We start from the raw sequence: 25,496 nt of genomic DNA, 5'->3' as shown, positions 1-25,496 counted from the left end.
TCCTTCCTTCCTTCCTTCCTTCCTTCCTTCCTTCCTTCCTTCCTTCCTTCCTTCCCTCTTTCTCTTTTTCTTTCTCTTTCTTTTCTCTTTCTCTCTCTTTTCTCTTTTTCTTTTTCTTTCCTGAAGATCTAATTAGCTTTACTAAGCAATGCACGAATCTGGCAGCATCCCATTTAGCAAATAGAAAGGAACTCCCAGTTTTCAACTTCTCCTACTGTCAATTTGGGATTTCGCTTTTTTGGAGACTTTTGTCAATTTTCAGTGGTCTGCTTCAGTTTCCGAAATTTTGCAACTGCTTTTCCCCCCCTATTTTCCCTGTACTATGGGTTTGTCATTTAATAGAATTCCCTTGGGGCTCCTGGGTGACTCAGACAGTTAAGCATCTGTCTTCTGCTCAGGTCTTGATCTCAGGGTCCTGGAATCAAGCCCCGGCAGGCTCCCTGCACAGGGAGGAGCCTGCTTCTCCCTCCCTTTCTGCCCTTCCCCCTCTGCTCCCCCCTCTCCTGCTTATCCTCTAGCTCTTTCTCTCTCTTTCTCTTTCTCCCTCTCTTTCTCTTGTGTTCTCTCTCAAATAAATAAAACCTTCAAAAAAAAAATAAGTGAAAGAATTCCCTTTACTGCAACGTAGATTTTGTGAGAATGCAAAATTATATGAATATGTTGAATTCACTCCCTTAACCTAGAAAATAGAATTACAGAACAGGATTTTTGATGGATTGGATACGAGGGGCGGGGGAGGGGTTGTCAGGGATGACACGTGTTAGGTCTGAGCCACTGAAAAGTATGGAGAGGAGTAGTCAAGAGTCTAGGTTTGGGCATGTTGAATTTCAGATACCTTTTGGACATGCAAACGGACGTGTCATGCAGCAAATCCGATATTCTAGGATGGAGTTGAGGTGGAGGTCAGGGGTGAGATGTAAATTTCCTGGTCTCATCTTGGAAGTAAATGCACAGGGGAAGAAAAGAGGTTCCAGAACTCTGGCTTTTCCTCTTGGTCCCCAGGAGCTGCTAGCCAGTCTGAACCTCACGGATCAGCAAAAGGTGTAGGTGGAGGGAGCAGTGGTTTCCGTAATCTCAGGAGCTCCGCGGAGGCCAGATCTGTATTAGATAAGATGGGGGAAAATGATTGAGTTTATTGAGGTTAACATTAAAAAGATTTTACACTGAATTTGTAAATTTCACCTTCTGTGTTTTTAAAACAACTTTATTGAGACACAATCCACATACCATCCAATCCACCTCTTTAAAGTACACAATTCAGTAGTTCTAGTATATTCATATTTAAGCAACAGCCCAAAATCTGTTTTTGGAACATTTTGATCATTTCATTAAAAAAAACAAAAAACCCATACCCAGTAGCAGTCCAGTGCTCCGAGTCCTGGGCAACCACAAATCTACTTTCCATCTCTACAGAAAATTTGCCTATTCAGGACATTTCATAGAAGTGGAATCATTCCAATATGTGATCTTTTCTGACTGGCTTCTTTCAATTAGCATAATATTTTCAAGGCTTATCCATGTCGGAGTACATACTACACTTCATGCCATTTATTATTTTATTTTTAGCTTTTTTTAAAAGAGTTATTCATTTATTTTTGATGCTATCATAAATTTGTTTTCTTAATTTCATTTACCAATTATTTTTGCTTGTGTATAGAAATCCAATTGATTTTTCTATATTGAATTCGTATCCTGCAGCATTGCTGAAACTGTTATTATTTGTTCTAATAGACGCTTTTGTTTTTTAGTGAATTTCTTAGGATTTTCTATTTACAAGACCATGTCATCCACGAATAGAGTTTTACTTCTTGCTTCCCAGTGTGGATGCCTTTTCTCCTTTTCTTGCCTTATTGCCCTGAACAGAACCTCTACAACAATGATCTATAAAAGTGCCAGGAGTGGAGCCTGCTTGAGATTCTCTCTCTCTTAAAAAAAATTCCGTCTTTATTAAATATGATGTTAGTTATGGAAACTTGATAGATGCCCTTTATCAGGTTAAGAAAGTTCTCTTCTATCCCTACCCTGTTTGTTTCTAAATCCTGAAAGGATGTTGCATCTCATATTTTTTTTAATCAATAACTTGATTTTTTCCTAGGTTTTATTTAAATTCATGTTAGTTAACATATAGTGTATTATTAGTTCCAGGGGTAGAATTTGGTGATTCGTCACTTGCATATAACACCCAGTGCTCCTTACGAGTGCCCTCCTTAATGCCCTTCACCCATTTACCCCATTCCCCACCCACTTCTCTGTGAAATGTTTTTTTCTGCATCTATTGAAATAATTATGTGGTCCCCCCCTTTTTTCTGTTAATAGTACACCAGTTGTTTCTTGTCTGTTGAAGCAGTTTTGCAATCCTGGGATAAATCCAGCTTGGTCAGGGCGTATAATACTTTTCATATGTTGCTGGATTCTGTTTGCTAGCAATTTGTTGAAAGATGTTGCATTTTACAGTCATAAGGGCTGTGGACCGGCAGTTTCCTTGCGGTGTCTTTGGCTTTGGTAGCAGGGTAATACTGGCCTCATGAAACAAATTGGGGAATATTTCCTCTTCCATTTTTGGAAGTGCGTGTGAGGAATAGATGCTCTTTTTTTCTTCTCCCCTCAGTGAAGCCAGCTCATCCAGAGATTTTATCATGTTTTTCGTTGCTGTCAGTAATTGAATCTCTTTACTTTACTATGCTCTTTATTTTATTATACTATTTTTTTCTTGATTCAGAGTCACTAGTATGTGCCTCAGAATTTGCCATTTCATCTAGTTTTATCTAATTTATTGGCATATGATTATTCATAAGGTTCCCTATGATCCTTTTTATTTCTGTAAAATGTCCCCTTTCATTTCTGAATCTAGTAATTTGAAGCTTCTCTTTTTTTTTTTTTACTGATCAGCCTAGCTGGAGGTTTGTCAATTTTGTTAGTTTTTTTAAAGACCTACCTTTTGGTTTTATAAATTTTCTCTTCTTTCCATTTCATTAATCAGGCTCAAATCTTTATTTCCTAACTTCTTGCTTTGGGTTTAATCTGATCTTTTCCTAGTTTCTTAAAGAAGAAAGTTATGTTGATTTGAGATTTTTTTTTTTCTTAATGTAGATGTTAATCCTTTTAAATTTCCTTTTATGCATCGCCTTGGCTACATCTCATGTTTTGGTATGCTGTGTATTTGCTTTCATTCATCTCCAAATAGTTTCTAACTTCCTTTGAGATGGAGATTTCTAGGTCTCATTGGTCATTCATGAGTGTGTTGTTTAATTTCCACATATTTGTGAATACCCATGCTTTGTAACTGATTTCAAATTTCATTCCATTGTGGCTGGAGAACATACTTAGTAGGATTAAACCTTTTAAACTTTGAGACTTGTTTCATGGTCTATCCTGGAGAATGGTCTTGTGTGCCTTAGAAGATTTTTTTTTTTTTTTTTTTTTTTTTTTTTTTGGGGGGGGNTGTTCAACAAATGCTTCTTAGGTCCAGTTGGTTGATAGTGTTGTTTGGGCTTCTGTTCTCTCATTGACCATTTGCTTACTTGTTCTATCCATTATTGAAAGTGCGATATAGGTCTCCAAGCATTATCATTGAGTTGTATATTTTTCCTTTCCATTTTGTTAGTTTTCCTGCATGTAGTTTGTGGCTCTGTTCTTAGGTGCCTATATAAGCGTCATATTTTCCTGTTAGAATGACCCTTATAACATTGTAAAATGTTCTCATTAATTTCTAGCAACATTGGTTTGTTTTAATCTTTTATTAGTATAGTCACTCCAGTTTTCTTATGTTTACTGTTTACATGATATATCATAGATATATCATGCATATTAATGATACAATCTAAATAGTTAATATATATCTAAATAATTCACATATATATACATGAATTATTTAATTATGATCAATGACGGCATGTCAAATCAGGTGGAGACATTATATACTAAATAATGCTGGGATACTGCATAATTATTTTAAAAAATTCAAATTAGGATTCTTATACTATATGTATGTTACCAAAATAAATTCTAAGTCAACAAAAACACTAAATATTAAAAAAAAGTAAACATGTCTATAATTTGGGGGTGAAAAGATTTTTCGGTGGAAAAACATCAGAAACTTAAATGTGAAAAAATGGAATATCAAAATGACCACATAAAAATGTAAAAATTGCACATTAAAAAAAAGGAAAAATCACAGGCAAATTGGGAAAAATATTTACCACTTATAAAACAGATATTGCACAGAGAACATGAACAGTTAATACACAGAATACAAATGGCCTTATGAAGAGATACGAAAGACTTTATATTACTAATAATCAAAGAAATGTAAACTAAAACAATCTATTTTTTTGTCTATCAAATTGACAAAGGTTAGAAATATTCTAAGGCCCAAGGGTGCCAAAGAGACACGGGGAAGGAAGTAGTTTCAGGCTCTGCTGTTGGGGTAGAAAACAATACAATTAAACTGGTCTTAAATTCAAACAGAACTATTTTATGTCTAAGTGTTTATTTTAATGAAAAAATCCTAAGTGTATGAAGAGACTTAATTACAAACATCTTTGTTTAAATAGCCCCAAACTGAAAAATATCTAAATGCTCAATAATCAGGCATTAAATAAATTATGTTGCATCTTATATAGTGGAATGAGAACGTCCTTAAAAATGCTGTGGGAGATTCTTTAATGACATAGGAAAATTATCACGATATAATAAATGAAAGAGAAGTTACAAAATGGTATGTACAGTATAACTCCATTCTTATTAAAATAATATATAATATGTATATGCATAGGAAAATGACCCAAAGTTTAACAGTTATCACTGAGCATTCAACATTATGGGGGTTTTGGTTTACTTTGTGCTTCCTCAACTCCTCCTCAACCCTCCACCCCCCAATTTTCTAGAATACGCATGTCTTATTTTTTAGTAAGAAAAAGGAAGAATAATTTAAAAATTCATCAAGATGGTATTTTTGCCTATTAATTTGGCAAAGATACTTCAAAAGACAATACACAGTATTGGTAAGATTTTGGGGTGAACATGCACAAAATGGATGCTGCTGGGCTAGTATAAATTGCTACTCATGGCATCGCTGTAAACTTGGCAACACAAATCCAAATCCTTAAAAACAGAGGAAGTTGTCTCCCTTCTAGGGATTAAGGAAGTCCTAGGAAGGATGCAAAAGATGCATAAACTCAAATGTCCATTTTTAAGTACATGGTTAAATAAATTACATCTGTATGAGACAATACTATGTATTAAACATCACAACACGGGCTTCTTATTGACATGTCAGTGTATTAAGGGCAGAACAGTAAATATTATGTACCATATAATACTGCTTTAATATGAAAATGTGTAAGTTTCCTAGGGCTACCATAACAAATTATCACAAACGGGGTGGCTTAAAACAATAGAAATTTATTCTCCCACAATTCAGGCCCCAAGTCCAAAATCAAGGTGTTGGCCAGGTTGCTTCCTTCTGGAGGCTTGGAAGGAGAATCTGTTCCATGATGCTCTCCTAGCTTCCAGTGGTTGCTGACAATCCTCAGTGTTCTGGGCTGCATCCGTATCACTCCAATCTGCTTGTTGGCTTATGACCTTCTTCCCTTTGTCGTGTGTCCTCTAGTCTTCTTATCAGGAACCAGTCATTGGATTTAGGGCCCACCCACCCCTAGTATAACTGCGTCTTAACTAATGACATCTGCCAGGATCCTATTTCCAAATAAGGTCACATTCTGAGGTTCTGGGTTGACATAAATTTTTGGATGACAATTCCACCCACTACATGTATATAACATACATATAAAAACATCTCTGTATGAACAGTATTTATCTCAGGGCAGGTTTATGATGATTTAAATATTTTTTCTTTGTGCTTTTCTGCATTTTAAAATAAATAGCTTATGTACTGGAGTTGTATTTACCTAGAGACTAAGTTCTAAATTTATTGTAGAAGATGAACATTACTTGTAGTCAAAAATCGCTCTCCCTCCTATAGCTCACAAAATACAGAATCCATCGCTTTGTACATAGTGTATCTTCTTTCAGAAACATCTAACATAGCCAATTCTTCCTCCAGCACTGGTACAGACAGTCCTCTGGGTGAGCACTAGACAAAGGAGTTGGCTTGTGTTTACATGCTACATTGTACAAAAAAGAAAAAAAAAAAAAAGGTTTTCTAAGCACCAAAGTATAGGTAAATGGGTTCTAAGTTAAATGAGCGTATGATGGGACTCCACTGCTCTACTTTTCTAATTAGGGGACAACTACATTTCCTTCACGTTTACAAAAATGCTAAAAACAATAGTGATGAATTAGGAAAGACTCTTAAGACCAAGGGGGAAAAATAATTACTGATATCCAAAATGTACTCCTGTACGAGGTTATGTACATGTCTGAGTCTTTCTGGACATTTTTAAAGGTCAGGGGAAGAAAACTTAAGGAAATAATAATATTGTGGATATAATTATAGCCAACTTCTGTCTTTAAAAAATTCTTCCAAGGTATACTTTCCTTTTAGAGATTTAGGACTAGGGTTTCTTTTGCAACTAGATTAAGATAAATTATAGATAAAAGTCAATTAAAAAAAGGAGTATTGTCATGTACAGAGGCTGACATCAAGGGTAGTCAAAGAATATGTTTAATAAAAAATAATTAAACTTCCATTTGCTCTATAGAACATCATAGAAAGTAATTTAATAAATTACAAATGACTTTTTAAGACGTTTGCTCAACTACAGAAAGCAAATTCAGACTACACAAAACACAACTGGTAAATATTGCAAATGTCCAAAAGAAAAATTGGACTAAGACTTGAATAATGAAACCTGAAACAAGGGCTATAAATACAAGGCAATAACAGCTATAATTCTTTTAGTAACTACCAACACATACTTGGATATCCTTTCAACTGCAACTTTAGTATTATGTAATTCTACTGATTTTTTTTCCTTATAACCCTTAACTTTACACAACCATATTTGCATTTTTTTAAGCTGACATCTGGACAACTTTTCCCCAGTCAATACTAAATAGAAGTGTCTTGAAACCCAAGAGAAAGTTGAACGTTAGTATTAGCTTTAATGCTTTGAAAACTGCAATTGCCTTATTACATAGAAAGAGAATCACTAAATGTTAACCAAATTCATTTGATCATAATTAGGAAAATACTTTATCTCATAAATTTGATATAAATTAGATTTTTAGTGACAAGATCTAGGGCTTTTTTTCCCTTTTTTTTTTTTTTTAATTGGGGAAAGAAAGGAATGAAGATTATGTGGGTAGAACTAGAGGGAGAGAGGGAAATATGGATGGTGTTGAAATACCCCACCGGCAAACTAAGTTAACTGTGTTTGAAAACTTTGGCTATCTCATAGGTGTATTCTAGTTAAACAAAAGTGCAATACTGCAAAGGGAAGATACTAAATATGTAATATATCATTTTCATGATGAAGAATTACTACCCACTTCTCCTGGATGGGCATTATAGTGACTATTGCTAAGACATTGCATAAAGAACTATCAATTCAAAGTACTATTTTGGGAAAAATACAAAAATCAATACAATCTCGATGGAACTTATATGATTTTGTAAATACATGTAACACTGTCTCTCTAATGAGGGATTAGTTATCTTACATACAGAAACATAATTTACTGGTAAAGATCTGGGAAAATCCAATATAATTGCTGGATTCATGATAAAAAAACAGAGTTCTATCAAAACGTATTGAAAGTTATTTTTTTTTTCTGTGGGAGAGAAGTGGGGTACTTTTCCCCCTAGATTTAGCCCCTCACAAACTTTATCACTGACTTATTCAAGTACCAGGAAAATGCTAACATCTCCCTCGCCTTAGGATGTAAATGGTATTTTATGTCCAATTCAGTTCTAATTGCTTTAAATGTACATGAAGGTGATCCTGGACCACTCCATCTTGTTGGAATTAATAGCAGCTTTACCAGGAGAAACTGTATCACAAATCAAATATCAGACAAATTTTACATGATAAAGGGTTCTAAGAAATTGATCAGAAAAGCCTTGGGCTTCGTTTTTGTGGTTTACAGGTATAACTTGTACATATTTTTTGAGATCATTCAAAGTGCATATTCAAAATGGGCCAACTCAGTATATTTAATATAAACTGATAACCCAACACTGATTCTGGGCAACATTTAGTCTGCTTATACCTAGAAACTAAAAAAAAAAAAAAAATGAATTTAGACTATTCTGCATATTACTTTATCACTATGATCAGTTAATGTTGGACTATTTCCATGACATAAAACACAAATAGAAATCTACACAAATAAAGCAAACAAACGATTTCTTTTACATGAAGTATGCTGTGTGGAAGGTTCTTCTCAGTGGTATTTCATGAGTTTGCCTTTTCTGAACCCTGGAAACAGACGTTACTCGTTGGAGACATAATGATTTCTCACAGGAGGCCAAACTTTGAAAAAGTAAAACTAAGTATGTCTAGAGGGTGCCAAAGTCCCATGACACAGGATTCTTTTATGACTTAATTTTACTGATATCAGAGTTAAGCTCAGCAAAAAGCAAGTCATATTTCTTGCCAGATTAACATGATATAGAGGATGTGTTTAAAAAACCCCTGAAAACAAGTATAGAATTAGAAACGAATGTAAACTTCCTAAACTAACTCAGCTGAGGTAACAGGTAGCCAGTTAAATTGGCTGATTGGGAAACTTATTTCTTCTTTAAAACACACGTGTACCTGAATTGGAAAGGTCAGCAGTGCATCACGACACTAGCGCATTTTCATGTAATTAAAGCAATGGATGGTGATGAAGATTCTACAGCTTTCATGACATTCATTAGCTGCCCAAATTATTGCTGAGTTTTGATCTGTAAATTATAGGTGTCAAGGAGGCTGTAAAACTATATTCAAATTAAATCAGTAATATGCATAAAGTATTCTGTGTTCACTGCAAATATATTAAATATACAACTCTTATCGAGCATAATTTTCATAAAATTAACCCCCAACAAAATTATAATGCCTTTTTGTTGTAATTTTACACCTTTATGTATTTGATAGTACATACGAGTTCAGAAACTTATGGGTCTTAAGAAATATTACATGCAAAACGTCTCTGAAAGCAGTTTGCACTTCTAAACAAATAACTGAAATGTTCGGTCAGTAAGCTACTGATGCACTCAACACTGGGGTATTTACAATTCATAATTAAAGAAAAAAAATCCAAAATCAGTTCATAATTTAAGTGCAGTTCTGGGAGTCAGTCTTCGTTACTAGAATCTGAATCCTCGGACGACGACGACGTACTGTCAGATCCAGACGAAGCGTCGGCTTTTTCTGAACCCTCATCTGTGCTGTTCTCGTTGAGAGGACTTGCTTCAGTTCCCCCTTTGTCTTCCTGATCTCTAACTCTGGAATCTTCCTCCTTTACTTCCTGCGACTTAGACGAGCCTAAGTCACTGTTTTTGTTTTTCTGTACGTCAAAAGTATTGGACTGGGACAAAGTCGGCATGTGGAGATTAAGGCCTGGAGTGAGCAGCATCCCTGGATAGAGTATATTAGACAGCAGTAGTGGGTTAAGAGCTAACGGGCTGGCGGCGGCAGCTGTACTTAATGCCGCAGTAGAGGACGTGGAAGGAGAACTCGACACGGAGTTTTCTCCCCCGTTCTCTGAATTTTGACTCTCTGTCCTTTCTTTTTTTCCTTCTAGCTCCTTCGAGTCATTTCCCTTTTTCTCTTCGGTTCCAGATTCGGTAGGCTTTGTCAGGAGTCCTCCCATGCCCAGCAGATTTGGTAAGCCAGTCATTCCCGACAGCAGCATGGGGAACATGGCGGCCACGTTTTTAGCTTCTCCTCCAGAAGAGAGGCCGGCAGGCATTCCCATTAGCCCTGCGGTGACTTGCAGAGACTGCAAGTTTTGTAGGTTTTGTTGTAAGGCCTGAAGGGTTGTGAGATCCACACCTGGAAGTAATCCGTTGGCTAACAAAGGATTGCCTGACACGCTGGTGGCAGTTGCCGCCGCCGCTGCCGCCGTGGCCTTGGCGATTCCACTTTTAGGCCGCCGCCCCCGCCTGCTGACCTCCTCTCTCACAACAGGACCAGTGAGAATACGCTCATACATACTTTCTGGAAGAAATCCCTGAAAAAAAAAAAAAAAATCAGCAACAGCTGTATGAGAATAAAAATCAATAGCTATCACATTAAAATCAGTAATTATTCATAAACTTAGTTTGTACTGATAGAACGTAATCAATTATGAAAGAGATGGCCTCATTTCATATTGTAAGTAGTGGCATGAAAGAGTTCTTCCACTTATTTTTTCATAGGGTAAGAGAGGAGGAAGAGGCCTCTAGCTTTCTTCCACGTTGGTGTAAGAGTTCTAGAAAACACAAGGTCCAAAGACATTTTCTCATGAGGGTTACTTCCACACTCTTCCATGTTTTCTTCCATGTTTCACATCACCAATTGCTCTAAAAGACTAGAGAAGTGCCCTCTTCCAAGCTAGACAAACGACAGGGAGAGGACAGAGGAAGTAAGTGAAAGGTTAAGATTCCAATGAGATGCTTCATGTGAATCTTTGTCACTCCGGGACTAAGGGAGGGAGATACAGCCACGCTGAGAAAGATACTCAAGTGATTCTCCCCTGACTTTCTGGGCTCAGAACTCCTAGAAGGGGTAGGAGCGTAGAGCCTCTAGACCAGCATTGTCCAAGAGAAATATAATGTAAAGCACATATGTAATTTTAAATTTTCCAGCAGCTACATTAAAAAAGGTAATATAGAAACAGGTGACATTAATTTTAGTAATATAGTCTAACATAATTTAACCAAAATATTTCCATTTCAATATGTAATCTATGAAAATAAAGATACTTCCTATTTTTTCCAAACTTAGTCTTCAAAATCCTGAACCAGGTTGGGGGGATGGGCAAAATGGGTAAAGGGGAGTGGGAGACACAGGCTCCATTTATGTCCTAAGTCGTGAGAACAATTTTTAAAATTAATTAACTAATTAATTAAGGGGGGAGGGGGAGAGGGCGAATCCTAAGCAGGCTCCACACCCAGCACAGAGCCTGAAGTGGGGCTCGATCTCATGACCCTGGAATCAAGACCTGAGCCAAAATCAAGAGTTGGATGCTGGGGTGCCTGGGTAGCACAGTCATTAAGCATCTGCCTTCGGCTCAGGGTGTGATCCCAGCGTTCCGGGATCGAGTCCCACATCGGGCTCCCCCGCGGGGAGCCTGCTTCTTCCTCTCCCACTCCCCTGCTGTGTTCCCTCTCTCGCTGTCACATAAATAAATAAAATCTTAAAAAAAAAAAAAGAGCTGGATGCTAACTGACTGAGTCACCCAGGTGCCCCAGGTCACAGGAGTAAAAAGCACAGCATAGGGAATACAGTCAGTGATGTTGTAACAGTGTTGTATGGTGACAGGTGGCAGCTACACTTGTGGTGAGCACAGCATAATGCGTAGACTTGTCAAATCACTATGTCGTACACCTGAAACTTATGTAACATTGTGTGTCAACTATACTCAACCCCCAAAATCCCAAACCAGTGTTTTACACTCATTACACATCCTAGTTCAGGCAGCCACACCTCAAGTGCTCAATAACCACACGTGCCTAGTGGTTACCATCTGTGACAGCTCTAGACAGCTCTACACAGCAGTTTCAATACCTTTTTTTTTTTTTTTAAGTAGGCTCCACGCCCAATGTGGGGCTTGAACTCATGACCCTGAGGTTAAGAGTCGGATCATCTCCTGACTGAGCCAGCCAGGCACCCCTAGACAACAGTTTCAAAGACTCACATGGTACTATTTTAAAATTTTGTTTTGAGCTGATCAACTTATTTGCTCTCTCTACAAAAGCATTAGGGTTCATTGCAGAAAACAAGACAGTGAAAAAATACAACAGCAAAAAAGTCATCTATGATGTCACCATTCAGAGAGAACCACTGCTAACATTTTAGGATGGATATTTCATTTTTCCCTTGTGCATGTATACAGATTCTACAATTCTCCCCACTTCCATTTCTAAAATAAATAGAATCACAATGAACATAGTTTTATAGCCTGCCCTTTTCATTTGGACACTTGTAGAAATAACAGCTATTCTTTATTCAGCATTTACCACACGGTTAGGCTTTGCTTTTCCGAGAGCTTAATTACCACTCTGTTTTAACACACTGTCACCTTTTCCTCCCTTGTCATTAGATGTTCTTCTTCTAAGGTATAATTTTTGCACAGTTGCACAGTTTTCCAATATATGGATGGACCACTAATACATTCCCAATTTTTTACTACTATACTGTGATGAATATCCTTATATCTTTTTTCCCCCACATCTTTGGTTAATCTTTGTGGCCGTGCTCAAATAATCATCTTGGAGGTTAAAATAAAAACAGATCAGTGTATGTTGATTCCGCATTCTAACTCCACACACAGCGGAGAAATTTGTAACGTGTACTGCAAAATAAAAACTGTGAACTAAACACTGGCTCATGTTCACACAATATTAATGCTTAACTTAAAATTTCATCTCTGATATAATTAAATGGCAGCTAACTTTCCTTTTTAATTTGAGTATAGCTGACACCCAATGTTGTATTAGTTTCAGGTGTACAACTTAGTGATTTGACAGGCTTAGACATTATGCTGCGCTCACCGTGGTGCAGCTGCCATCTGCCCCGTGACTTAAGCATTCTGTAACTGGAAGCCTGCACTTCCCTTTCCCCTTCATCCATTGTGCCCACCTCCCCACCCACCTCCCCTCTGGCAACCACCAGTTTATTCTCTGTATTTATAGATCTCAGTCTGCTTTTTGTTTGTTTTGTTTCTGGTTTTAGATTCCACTTATGAGTAGAATCGTATGGTAGTTGTCTTTCTCAGTCTGACTAAATGGCATCTAATTTTTAAGATGATGTGTGAGTTAGTATTTATGAAATTACTCACAGACTGCTTAACAACATCTCCCCATTCAGGAGCTACTCCATATTCTGAATTTTCTTTTAGGAATCTACACAAATCTTTCAAAGGGGGAGCAAATGCACCTCCAACCTGTAAATGAAAAAGACTGTTAGACACTTAAAAATATTATTAAATATGAAGACATTTGCTTTTATTCTGTGTTACACAGAGTTTATTTCTTTAAGACACGTGTGTTTCTTGAATTACCTTTGACGACCTCTACCATATTAAAAAGGACTACCACAAGCCAAAACCACTGCTAATATACTATACAGCCATGTGGATGTAAATTTTCAGTGCTTTAAGTAAAGTGACTAAAATAGTAAAACGAGTAATTACCATTTACTGCACTTGCTATGCTGGACAGGCAACATACCCTAGTTAAGGGCATATACCCTCTGGAGTCAGACTAACCAGCTGTTCCAACTGGGGCAAATCAGTAAATCTCTCTGAGCCTCCATTTTCTGATCTATAAAAAGGGAATTATGACAACACTTCCCTCATAGGGTTTTATGAGGATAAAATGAAACAATTCAAGTGCCTTAGGCCAGCGTGAGGCACATAACAAATAAGTTCTTCTTCTTATACACCAAGTATCGCGCTAAGCACTTTAAGTATGTACATTTATTTTAGTTCTCACTATATCCTTTGAGACAGTATTATTTCCGTTTTTTAATGAAGGAATTAAGCCTCAGAGAAGTTATATAAGTCACCTAAAGCCAGCTAGTAAGCGTTAGGGCCAGCTTTCAAACGCAGGTCTCACAACCCATGCTCTTATCTATTATTTAAATTAAAACCCTGAAATATACAAATATACACATCTTTTGAATGTGAACAGTGATATAATCAACTAATCACAATATGAAAAAATTTAAAAACTACATATAATAATTAGAAGGAAATTAAAAACATTTTGAATTTAAATGATTTATATCTACCAGCTTAATGTTCCTTTGGAGTCTAAAGGTACTTTGTAATTCCTCTTTCCATACCTTTCTGAATATATACTATCTCTTGATAAAATACAGACAGGATTTTAATATGGTCAGTTATAATACCTATAAGTATTCTTTTCTGCTATTTCCTACAGTCTTTACTTAGTCTCTGAGGTTTCTGTTGCCTTTTCCTTTTTGTTACCCCCCTCGTTAAGCTCCAGTTTAAATGGAGGCCCTCTGCGTGATTTATGGGGATTCAGCAGGTGGATTCTTTTCAATCCTTAAGCCTATACACTTGAGACTCAGAACAATAAGTAATACAAATTAAGGGAAATGAAAAGGCCCCTTGTCAGGTTGTAACAATTAAAGATAAAATTAGAAAGATAGCTGGGGCGCCTGGGTGGCACAGCAGTTAAGCGTCTGCCTTCGGCTCAGGGCGTGATCCCGGCGTTGTGGGATTGAGCCTCACATCAGGCTCTTCCACTATGAGCCTGCTTCTTCCTCTCCCATTCCCCCTGCTTGTGTTCCCTCTCTCGCTGGCTGTCTCTATCTCTGTCAAATAATAAAATCTTTAAAAAAAAAATGATAAAATTAGGAGTCTTTAATACCTAATAAGTAAAAATACAAGATTGTTCCATTTCCTTAAAACTGGCCAAGACTAATTTATTCATATCTAGGAATGCTAACTTTTGTTGTAAGTTGAAGTGCAAAGATTTGTAACACAATCTATGAAAGCACAAAATTAAGTAAAATGCTACTAAAACATCATCTTGTTCTTTCCCTAATCTCCCTATGACATCATTTTAGAGTACTAACAAAAGCTGAATAAGCTCTCTCCATACAATTGGGGAAAAATCAGTATTAATTTTAATGAGCTGGGGCATATAACAATATTAAAACAATTGTTAAGGTAATTTGTGAGTAAAGGAACTCAATGAGAAACTTGCTGTTCTTATTCTTTTTTATTTATTTGGTTGCATGCTTATCCATATAAAAAATAAAGAATAAAAATATCAGAGCTATAAGCCTACAAAAGGGTGCCACAAGTGTTCTACCATTTACTTTTGAGGTGAAGGAGACATATACCAACCCATAAACAAAAACAATTTGGAGAAACACAAATGTTGAACCACATTTGGTTTAGAAATAGAATTTGGAAAAACTGGACTCTTAGCATTCATCAGTTAAAAAAGCCGTAAGATAAACACAGCAGTGCCCTTATTCTATAAGGCACTAAAACGTTTAAGACATTTTATTTTCAACTGTCAGAAAATTATGTAATATGCTGATTTTTTAAAAAAAATTTTACTTATTTAAGAGAGAGAGAGAGGGAGAGAGCACGAGTGGGGTGAGGGACACAGGGAGAAGCAGGCTCTCTGCTCAGCGGGGCTCGATCCCGGGACCCTGCGATCATGACCTGAGCTGAAGGCAGATGCTCAACCGAGTGAGCCACCCAGGCGCCCCTGTAATAGGCTGATTTAAAGGAACAAGACACTTTATGGCCATCTGATAGGAAATTAGAGTGATAAAAGTGTAAATCTATGACGGCCTGATGAGAATGGTGGCTCTCTCATCAGTTTCTCACCCTCTGCACTGTGGGCATTCTGGATGGGCACTGGGAGGGACTGTCCTACGTACTGTAGAACGTTTAGCAGCATTTTGGCCTCTACTTGCTGGATGCCAACAGCATCCTTCCCCTGCCTGCCACCTCCCCAACACCTACCTCTCCAACTCCCAAGGTGGGGCTCCCAAAAATGTCTCCAGACAATGCAAAATGTCCGTGGAAGACAAAACTGCCCAGTGCTGAGAACCGCTGCTTTGGACGCAGGGCCCTTTGGCAGTGTCACACTGTTTAGGCGCCGATGTGTCACGGGACTTGCTTACTTTATTCCATGGCTTAGCCAAAGATGTGGGAATTGAAATTAGATTGTGTAAAATTACAGTCCATGTCTTTTCCCACAAATCTGCTAGCTTTAACCCATTTCCAGGTCTGTTAGAAAATACCACATAATGAAGCAGTGTTCTAAAGATCTCCTAAATATAAAGGATTAAGAATAAACATATACATACCTTTCTGGCATTTCTTCTGTTAATCAGCTGAACACGTTCTTCTCCAGTAAGACTATTAACATCGAGCTTATTAGGGTTTCTGCAACGATGCCTTTTTTGTTTGGGCCTCCCTTCATGGAGCTGCATTCTCTAAAACATATAATCAAAGAAATAGCTTTAAAATCTTCACTTGTGCAACTAGTACAAAAGAGCTAATCCAAGTAATTAAATTCTACAATATTGAAGATACATATATATAATACATATTATGTATTGAAGATACATATATCTCATCTATTTTACCTTCAGTATATTATACATATACTTTAGATACACTTTAAAAATAAACTTTAAATATTTTTACATTTACACAGTTAATCCTTGAACAACATAGGGATTGGGGTGCAGCCCCTGCATAGTCGAAAATCCACATGTAACTCTTGATTCCCCCAAAACTTAACTGGTAATAGCCTGCTGTTGACCAGAGGCCTTACTTATAATATAAACAGTTGACTAACACATATTTAGCATGTTATATTTATATCCTGTATTCTTACAACAAAGTAGGCTCAAGAAAAGAAAATGCTATTAAGAAAATCATAAAGAAGAGAAAATACATTCTCAGTACCGTACTGTAAAAAAATCATGTATAAGGGGACCCACACAATTCAAACCTGTTTTGTTCAAGGGTCAACTATATAATAAAAGTATTAAATATGACTTTAAAAATATATAAATCTTCTCCTCAAATTATATATTTAAACAAATATTCAAGACCATTATGCAATCAAAACACTATCATTCTGTGTGCATTCTGACTCCTGAAATGAGGTCTTTCCTTAAATGCTCTTACAGATCACTGTGTTGCCAGTGTTGTCTGAAGGAGTTACTGATAACGCTGGAGCAGCCTCCTCTAAATTGCACAGTTCTTTACTTTTTCTCCTGATAAACTGCATCCAAAACAGCAGATTTTTTTGTGTGGATACAATCTATGTTTGTGCCAGTTGTGGTTTTCCTCTTCTCATCACTAACAGTCTTTCCTCAAGTAATCTTCACGATATTAAAAGATATTATTCTTGCATTTTATGAATGGGAATCAAGGCTTGGAGAGGTTACCTTCCTCGAGGTCGTGCAACGAGCAGGTGGTAGTATCTGGCTATGAAACTCTTTCCATCAAACCGTGCCGCTCACCTCTACAATTTAACAAAGCAGGGTTTGATGTTTGTAGCTATTTCCGACCAATGAGAACACTGCAAGAGACGAATGCTCACTCTTCAGCGTGGCAGACCCATTCCATCACAGCCTGGACCTAAACTCACCTTTTCTATCCAGTTACTATACCCCACTCATTCCCTCACATACCCTGCAATATCAGACCGGCCGCTGTTTTATGAATAGGCCTTAGAGTCCTATCCTTTTTTAAACACTTCATACTTGTTTTACAATGCCTAGAATATTCTCCTCTGGTGTTAACCTGGTCAAATGCCTACTTATTCTTTATCATCCACCAGTCATATATGTCAGCTCTATTTTCTTTCCATATTTCCCCAGATACTTTGCCTAGGCAGAGTCGATCATTATTCTTTTATCTGTTTCCATGGTACTCCATACATATCTGTTATTATATAACTGTATCTATCATGTTATAACTATTTAGCTATAGAGATATCCCAATAGAGTGTGAAAGCTAAGAAATCATTAATGTGAGATATCCTTCGGAAACCAAAACTATTATCTTGTATTGTCACAACAAATGTTGTTTAAAAAAAAAGTATCCTTCAGAAATCAAACTAATTATTATCTTGTGTTCTTTATCACAATAAACGCTGTTTTAAAATCTTAATATTATATGTTACCTCAAACACTATCATAAAATTTGCAATTAAAATGATGAATGGCTATAAGTTTAAAAAATTAATAAAGATTCCTCTGCAGTGATGAGAGAAAGATAGGAGAGCCCCTTACAGACTCCAGTAGAAGTGCCACAAGGGCAAGAACTTTATACTGCTCATGGTTTTATCCTCCATCCCTTAAAAGAGGAACTAGCACACAGTAGTTACTCAGTTAGAATCTACTGACTGAACACGTTATTTTCTAACATGTTGTTATAGGGTTAAACTAATGATTCTCATTATTATTAGAATTGCAGTATTTGTTTTATGCTTACCCATCATATTTAGTGAAAACCCCTCCCCTCACAATTAGAAAAGCTTTATTTGGTTTTTTAAAAATGAAAAAGTAATTAAAATTTATTTGAGAATTAGGGGCATCCTTAGAGAAAACTAGGGATCTGAAAGGCATCTGAAAGCCGAGTCCAAGGCACTCTATTTTAGACTACCAGGTGATTTCCTGGTGTCAATAATAGCGTTGTAAAATTCTGGATGAACTACACAGTACAGACACAAAGACCACTGCAGGGACTGGAGTGTGGAGCTTTTGTGGTTCCGTGTTGTAAAAAAGTAACAAGGTGATTTTTTTCTGCTAATAAATAAAATAACAATTTTACCTTTACATAGTAGTTTTTAGTCTTCAAAAGACTTTCAGTTTTTTTTTTTTTTAAGATTTTATTTATTTATTCGACAGAGAGAGAGCAGCCAGAGAGAGAGGGAACACAAGCAGGGGGAGTGGGAGAGGAAGAAGCAGGCTCACAGCGGAGGAGCCTGATGTGGGACTCGATCCCATAACGCCAGGATCACGCCCTGAGCCGAAGGCAGACGCTCAACCGCTGTGCCACCCAGGCGCCCCAAGACTTTTTTTTTTTTTTTAAGATTTTATTTATTTATGTGACAGAGAGAGAGACGGCCAGCTAGAGAGGGAACACAAGCAGGGGGAGTGGGAGAGGAAGAAGCAGGCTCCCAGCAGAGGAGCCCGATGTGGGACTCGATCCCAGAATGCCGAGATCACGCCCGGAGCCGAAGGCAGACGCTTAACGACTGTGCTACGCAGGCGCCCCAAGACTTTCAGTTTTTAATCATTGGCTCAGTAAATATTTAAAGGGAGCTAGATAGTATACTATGGATCAGGAGTTATATACTAGGTCCTGGGATACAAAGCTGAGCAGGACATAGTCCTCCAGAAGCTCCCAGAGTACTAGACCGCTTCGCTGGGTTCTCCATTCTACCGAAGGCAGATACACTAGGCCTGCTGCCTGCGCTATATGGAGGATCTGATGCAAATTTCATACATCAGCATCTGATGGTCAAGTATTGCAAAATGAAGTAATAGATTTCTGGGAGTAAGAAAGCCCTATGCCTATAAGATAGTGAGCACAAAGGATGGGGACAAAAAATGCAAATGAACTGTAACAGTTCTCCCTTTGATTGTGTAAACTCAATGTGCGTCTGCAGAGAAACAACAGTTGTACCGTGACAGCTTGAACGAGAGCTTACGAGTAGTAGTTTGGACACTGGATTCAAGACTGCGTGGCCTGGACTATTTACTTCAAATTTCAGTGTTTTAATTTATCTAGAAAATTGTTACAATGATGCCATTCTGATAAAGGTGTTAGCAGTGTTAAATAAGATAATATATGTTAAGTGCCACCAGGCACACAGCTAAGTCTCAATAAATGTTTAATATTACTTTAAAATACTCCATTAGTATTTTAAAGTAAACTCCCCGAGGAAAAGGACTGGAAACTTTGTATCTTTACAAGCTTCACTGGGTCTAATATACTCTGTATATTTGGAGGTGATTTTTATTATTATTATTATTATTTTTTTTAAAGATTTTATTTATTTATTTGACAGAGGTAGAGACAGCCAGCGAGAGAGGGAACACAAGCAGGGGGAGTGGGAGAGGAAGAAGCAGGCTCATATCAGAGGAGCCTGATGTGGGGCTCGATCCCATAACGCCAGGATCATGCCCTGAGCCAAAGGCAGACGCTTAACCGCTATGCCACCCAGGCGCCCCGATTTTTATTATTAAATGCAGAATGGAAAAATGGAAATGGTACTGTGTTGTATCATAGGAAAAATGGTCATTCTTTTTTTTCTGTTCATTTTCCTTAACTCTTGGGCAGAACACATATTTACACAAGTGGGTAAAAATGTACGCTTCATCATTATGGATTTGATAAACCACAGAAATCAAATATATCAAGATTTGTAAGGCATCACCTACAGGAATAAAAGCTCCTAAATCTTCCACATAACCTGGGTGCTCCTTAAGCCATTTTTCCAAATCCTTTCTCTTTGGCGCATCATCGCCTGCAAGTCTTGTCCCATCTTTGAGGTTAATAACTGGAACTGGACTTTCCGTATCAGGAATTCCTTGAGGTTGAGGATAGGACAGTGCTGGATTTATCCCTGTAGAAACCTGTGAGGTGGTTAAGCCTAAAGTAACCTGCAGAAAAACAACCAAGGGAAAATTTCATTTCTATGCTTTTTTTTTTTTTTTTTTTTTTTTTTTTTTTTTTTTTTTTTTTTAAATTTTTTTTTTTTTTTTTACAAAGANATTTATTTGACAGAGACAGAGACAGCCAGTGAGAGAGGGAACACAAGCAGGGGGAACGGGAGAGGAAGAAGCAGGCTCATTGCAGAGGAGCCTGACGTGGGGCTCGATCCCAGACCGCCGGGATCACGCCCTGAGCTGAAGGCAGACCGCGCTTAACCGCTGTGCCACCCAGGCGCCCCCTATANCATTTCTATGCTTTATCATTCGAGTTTTGATCCAATAAGGCAAATCATTTTGAAGAGGAAAGAAGGAAGTTGTTTAAAATTCTGCTAAATTTTTCAAATTGAAAATTTTCATGAATCTTGGTCAGTGCTGGATTTCTCTGAGATATAATCCAGAAGTACAGTCTAATTTCCTAAATATATTTTTATGCTATAAGACATTCACAAAACAGCAATATGTACATTTACTAGGATTGAATTTTGGACTCAAGGATGAGTAGTTTTTACTTACATGGTTAGGTGGTTTATTTCTGTTAAAAAAGAGGATGTCAACACCTTCTACATTCTTCCTTCTTCCCCGCCTTTTTTTGACTATAGGCTGGTTGTCCAATCTAACTCCATTGGCACCAAGGGTTGACTGAATGGAAGTACCTAATGAAAAAAAATGCAAAATAGTGGTCAAAATCTAGGTTTTACGCAAATTAAAAGTAGTCATTTTCTAAATATATGAAAGTGTTAGTTCTTATTTTACATATTCTAAATCAAGGAATTTTGGGGCTAAAAACACCCCTATTCCTCACTTAAAAACTTGGAGAACTCTAAGAAACTTTTTGATTTGTCTCTTCACATTTTTTTTTTTAAGATTTTTTAATTTATTTATTTGACAGAGATAGAGACAGCCGGCGAGAGAGGGAACACAAGCAGGGGGAGTGGGAGAGGAAGAAGCAGGCTCATAGAGGAGGAGCCTGATGTGGGGCCTCGATCCCATAACGCCGGGATCACGCCCTGAGCCGAAGGCAGACGCTTAACCGCTGTGCCACCCAGGCGCCCCTCTTCAAATTTTTGACCCTGATATTCACACATCTTATCCTTCCCTTTTAGAGGAAGAAGCATGTCTTTCTCATATGCAAGACAAAACCTTCCTTTTTCTTTGAATCCATTAACTCTAACTATCTTTACTTTCTTGTGCCAAAATATCTTATTCTAATTAGAGTCTTCTTCTCAACTTAAAAACACGGCCTAACTCAAACAAAGAATGAACTTCTTTCAGCCTTTTTATAACTTTCAAACTTCTGAAAGGTTGTTTTTTGCTGTGCTCCTCTTCCTCACGACCAACACATTCCTCAATGTCCCATAGCTCGTTACCATGACAGCCTTCTTAAGGTATTTTAAGATCACCACTAACCTTTTAGTTGTCAAGTTAAACTGATCTTTAACATTCCTCAGTTCAGCAGACTCTCAATAAATGTGTTAAGAGGTATGAATGAAAGAGTTCCATGCATTCAGCCATTTTTTCCCAATAAATACATATTTATCAAATAACTTATATGTAGGTATGAGGTACTATCATGGTTCAAAGATGAGTTAAATGCAGTTCCTGTCCTCAAAAAGTACATAATCTACAACTCTCTTATTAAACGAAAATATTGGGGCACCTGGGTGGCATAGCCGGTTATGTTCTGACTCTTGGTTTTGGCTCAGGTCATGTTCTCAGGGTTGTGAGATTGGGCCCCGCATCAGACTGTGCTCAGCATGAGTCTGCTTAAGACAATCTCTCCCTCTCCTCTGCCTCTCCCCACTGCTCTCTATCTCCCTATCTCTCTAAAACAAATAAATCTTAAGAAAAAAGAAAATATTATTAAGGATGAGATTTTTTTTTTAAGTAGTTCACAGCTTATAGTGCAAAATGCATTTTCAATCATTCAAGGAGAATTTTTAGAGCAAGTACAGTGTATCCTTGAATAAGGAGTTGCCCTTTGGCTGGTCATGTAACCTTATCGAGGCCACTTATATTCACCACATCTCAGTTCCAAAAGGGTACCTTAATTCATATTGTAAGGAAGAGCTAGTTACAATGATTAAAAACCATGCTTCCATGTAAAAGGACAATAGGAATGTGACATAACTTTATATAAAAAAAAAAGCTTTCATTATCTACAAAGTGAATTTCATTATAACCAGATTAACAAAATATTGTAAATATGGTTTGAAAATACTTTCACTATAGTACATTTTAGCTATAATAATAAACCAACTTTCCCAAAGTATCATCTTTAAAAGTACCATTCTGTTCTATAAGACGTTCTCATGGCTTCTTATTCTAATATGAATGAAATGCCTTACATCAGCCCCTTTTCCTGCATGACCCCCAACCCCTAATCCCTGCCCCAGCTCAGCTTTCATGTTGTTTATAATCTGGATTCACCTTTTCTTTTCTTTTTTTTTTTTTTAAATATTTTATTTATTTATTTATTTGACAGAGAGAGAGACAGCCAGCGAGAGAGGGAACACAAGTAGGGGGAGTGGGAGAGGAAGAAGCAGGCTCCCAGCGGAGGAGCCTGATGTGGGACTCGATCCCATAACGCCAGGATCACACCCTGAGCCGAAGGCAGACGTTTAACCGCTGTGCCACCCAGGAGCCCCTGGATTCACCTTTTCTAAGCAGGCTCTGCTTTCATATAAGTCTCTCTCCAGTAGGAATTTACACACTAGCTGGGTCAGTCTTATCACAAAATCATACTATTAAGTCTCCGGTCCATGCTGTTCCCTGCCCCTTTTCTCCCTCGCCCACAAATGTCACTTTCCAGAAAGACCATTATCTGGTCTTCCTCTTATAGATCCTGTTCAATTCTACCTCTTCCAGAGGATTTTGCCTAAGTTTCTAGACAGTAGTGACTTCCCTCTTCTCCAGTATTTTTTAACTATAATGTGCTGTATAGTAAAACATATTATCTTGTGGTTTTTTTTCTTGATGTCTTGTCTAATATTTTAACATGTAGGTCTTAGTCTACCAAGCAACTGAAAGGCAGACAGTGTCTTACATTACTTTTTACTTTCCCTTTACTGCTATTCCAAAGTTATATAAAAACGTACTTAATTATCTCTGGAAAAACAATTGTATACACACCAAAGTGCACATTTATAAACGTACCCTATTTGGCCATTCATAAACATATTGTATTTGGCCAATTATGTATTCTCGTGATGTCTTTTCTTTTCTTTTTTTTTCTTAAAAAAAAACCAAAAACCCAGCTACTGGGACACCTGGGTGGCTCAGGTGGTTAAGCGTCTGCCTTCGGCTCAGGTCATGATCCCAGGGTCCTGGGATCTAGCGGGGAGCTGGTTCTCCCTCTCCTCACCTGCTCATGCTCTTTCTCGCTATCTCTTTCTCTCAAATAAATAAATTCTTAAAAACAACAACAACAACAGCAAAACAGCTACCTACACTTACTTCTGAGAGCAACTTTTAGGAACATTACTGTTAAGCTAGAATCCAAAACGGAAAATTTAACCTAATCTACTCTATAAAGCTTGTATTGCATTTATCTTAGATGTAATTATAACAACATTAAAAATAGCTTCTTTTTGCTGAATGCCTACTAAGTGCCATACACTGAGCTAGGTTTAACAAATGTTTTCTTAAATCATCAAAAACAAAACAACAAAAACACAGAGGTATTATTAAGCCTATTTTATAAATGAGATCAGAAACATTAAGTTACTGGCCCAATGTCACAGCCAGTAAATGACAGAATTCAACCCCGGGTTGTTGTTCCGCGGCTCCATCATCTGGTCACTATTCTAGGTAGTTGTTCCGCGGCTCCATCATCTGGTCACTATTCTAGGTAGTTTCTGGAATGGGCTCTTTAGTTTTGTTCTACTGTCATTTATGCTCTTTTACTGTTTCCTTCGTTAATTAAATTATATTACAACTTGTATCTTTACTTGAAACCTTCAGATAAAATTCAGAGGGTACCCACATAAATGTAAAAAGGGCTTAGGCATTGGGATATTAATAACCATAATAAAGCATTCATTTAGTATCTAATTCTAAAACCTGTTGTTAGGTTTAGATTTTAACATTGGTTAAATTTTAACATCGGTTTAGCATCTAATTAAGTGCCAGGCTCCATAATAGCCACTCTACATATATTACTTAACCCACCCAACAATGCTACCTCTCTCCAGCCCCAACCCTTCATTTCACACACAAGAAAAGGCAAAAAATTGTTAACAGATTTCCTGAGAGTCGTGTTGGAAGGCAAATCTAGATTTCACATTTGCAATTATTAAGATGGATGAGCTATAATGCTTAGATAATAACTCTATCTAGTTTTAATGTATAAGGCTTTTAAATATTTTGTATTACTGCAGATTGCGTTATAATTACTGCTTATACTATTAAAGAAAATATTATTTACCCAAGAGTTACATAAAGGTGAAGGCTGTACAACCTTCAGCTGCAATAGCAATAAAATATTCAGATGATAGAAATGTCAATCCCATTTTATAGTGGAGTTATCAGAGTACAAACAGTGATATTTCTTTTTTTTAAATTTTATTTACATTCAATTAATTAACATATAGTGTATTAGTTTCAGAGGCAGAGTCAGTGATTCATCAGTTGCATATAACACCCAATGCTCATTCCATCTCGTGCCCTCCTTAATGCCCATCACCCATTTATCTCCCCTTTTTTAAGATTTTATTTATTTGACAGAGAGAGAGAGAGAGAGCATGCTCAAGCATACGAGCAGGGAGAGAGGCAGAGGGAGAGGGGGAAGCAGAATCCACGCTGAACAGGGAGCCCGACATGGGGCTCGATCCCAGGACCCTGAGATCATGACATGAGCTGAAGGCAGATACTTAACTGACTGAGTCACCCAGGCACCACCCCCCCCTGCCCTGCCCCTGCCATTTTCTTATAAAAAAACAAACAAACCAGAGCTCCCTAAATACAGTATTGTCAATGAAAAGCACGGTTTGGGAAGTTATACTTCAATGACAGAAGCATGGTTGATTCATATTTGAACTGCAAGCTAAACATGTCTGAAAGTCCAGGAACTGGAGAATTACCACGAATGGTTAATGAATCTGTAAGAGACCAAAGTAATGCTGACGATACTAATTTATAATTCAATTGTAATTTATAACTAAAAAGTCACGG

The 25,496-nt window shown here is 37.3% G+C and overlaps 1 protein-coding gene across 16 annotated transcripts in view; it reads right to left on the bottom strand.

Annotated features, from left to right (window-relative positions):
- Positions 1–3,962: 3,962 nt before the first annotated feature.
- Positions 3,963–25,496, bottom strand: part of CHD9 (chromodomain helicase DNA binding protein 9) — a 218,217-nt gene continuing 196,683 nt past the window's right edge. For all 16 annotated transcript variants that reach the window (XM_011220466.3, XM_034638811.1, XM_034638810.1 and 13 more), the window contains 5 exons: positions 20,841–20,980; positions 20,055–20,276; positions 15,954–16,082; positions 12,934–13,038; positions 3,963–10,122 (listed from right to left, as the gene is read on the bottom strand). In XM_011220466.3, the coding sequence (XP_011218768.1) occupies positions 9,244–10,122; positions 12,934–13,038; positions 15,954–16,082; positions 20,055–20,276; positions 20,841–20,980 (1,475 nt within the window). In that variant the 3' untranslated portion in view covers positions 3,963–9,243. The remainder of the gene's footprint in view (positions 10,123–12,933; positions 13,039–15,953; positions 16,083–20,054; positions 20,277–20,840; positions 20,981–25,496) is intronic.

Source organism: Ailuropoda melanoleuca, chromosome 12 (genome assembly GCF_002007445.2).
Source record: "Ailuropoda melanoleuca isolate Jingjing chromosome 12, ASM200744v2, whole genome shotgun sequence".
NCBI lineage: Eukaryota > Metazoa > Chordata > Mammalia > Carnivora > Ursidae > Ailuropoda > Ailuropoda melanoleuca.
Note: the sequence above shows the minus strand (reverse complement) of the source record. Positions and strands in the feature narration are given on the sequence as shown.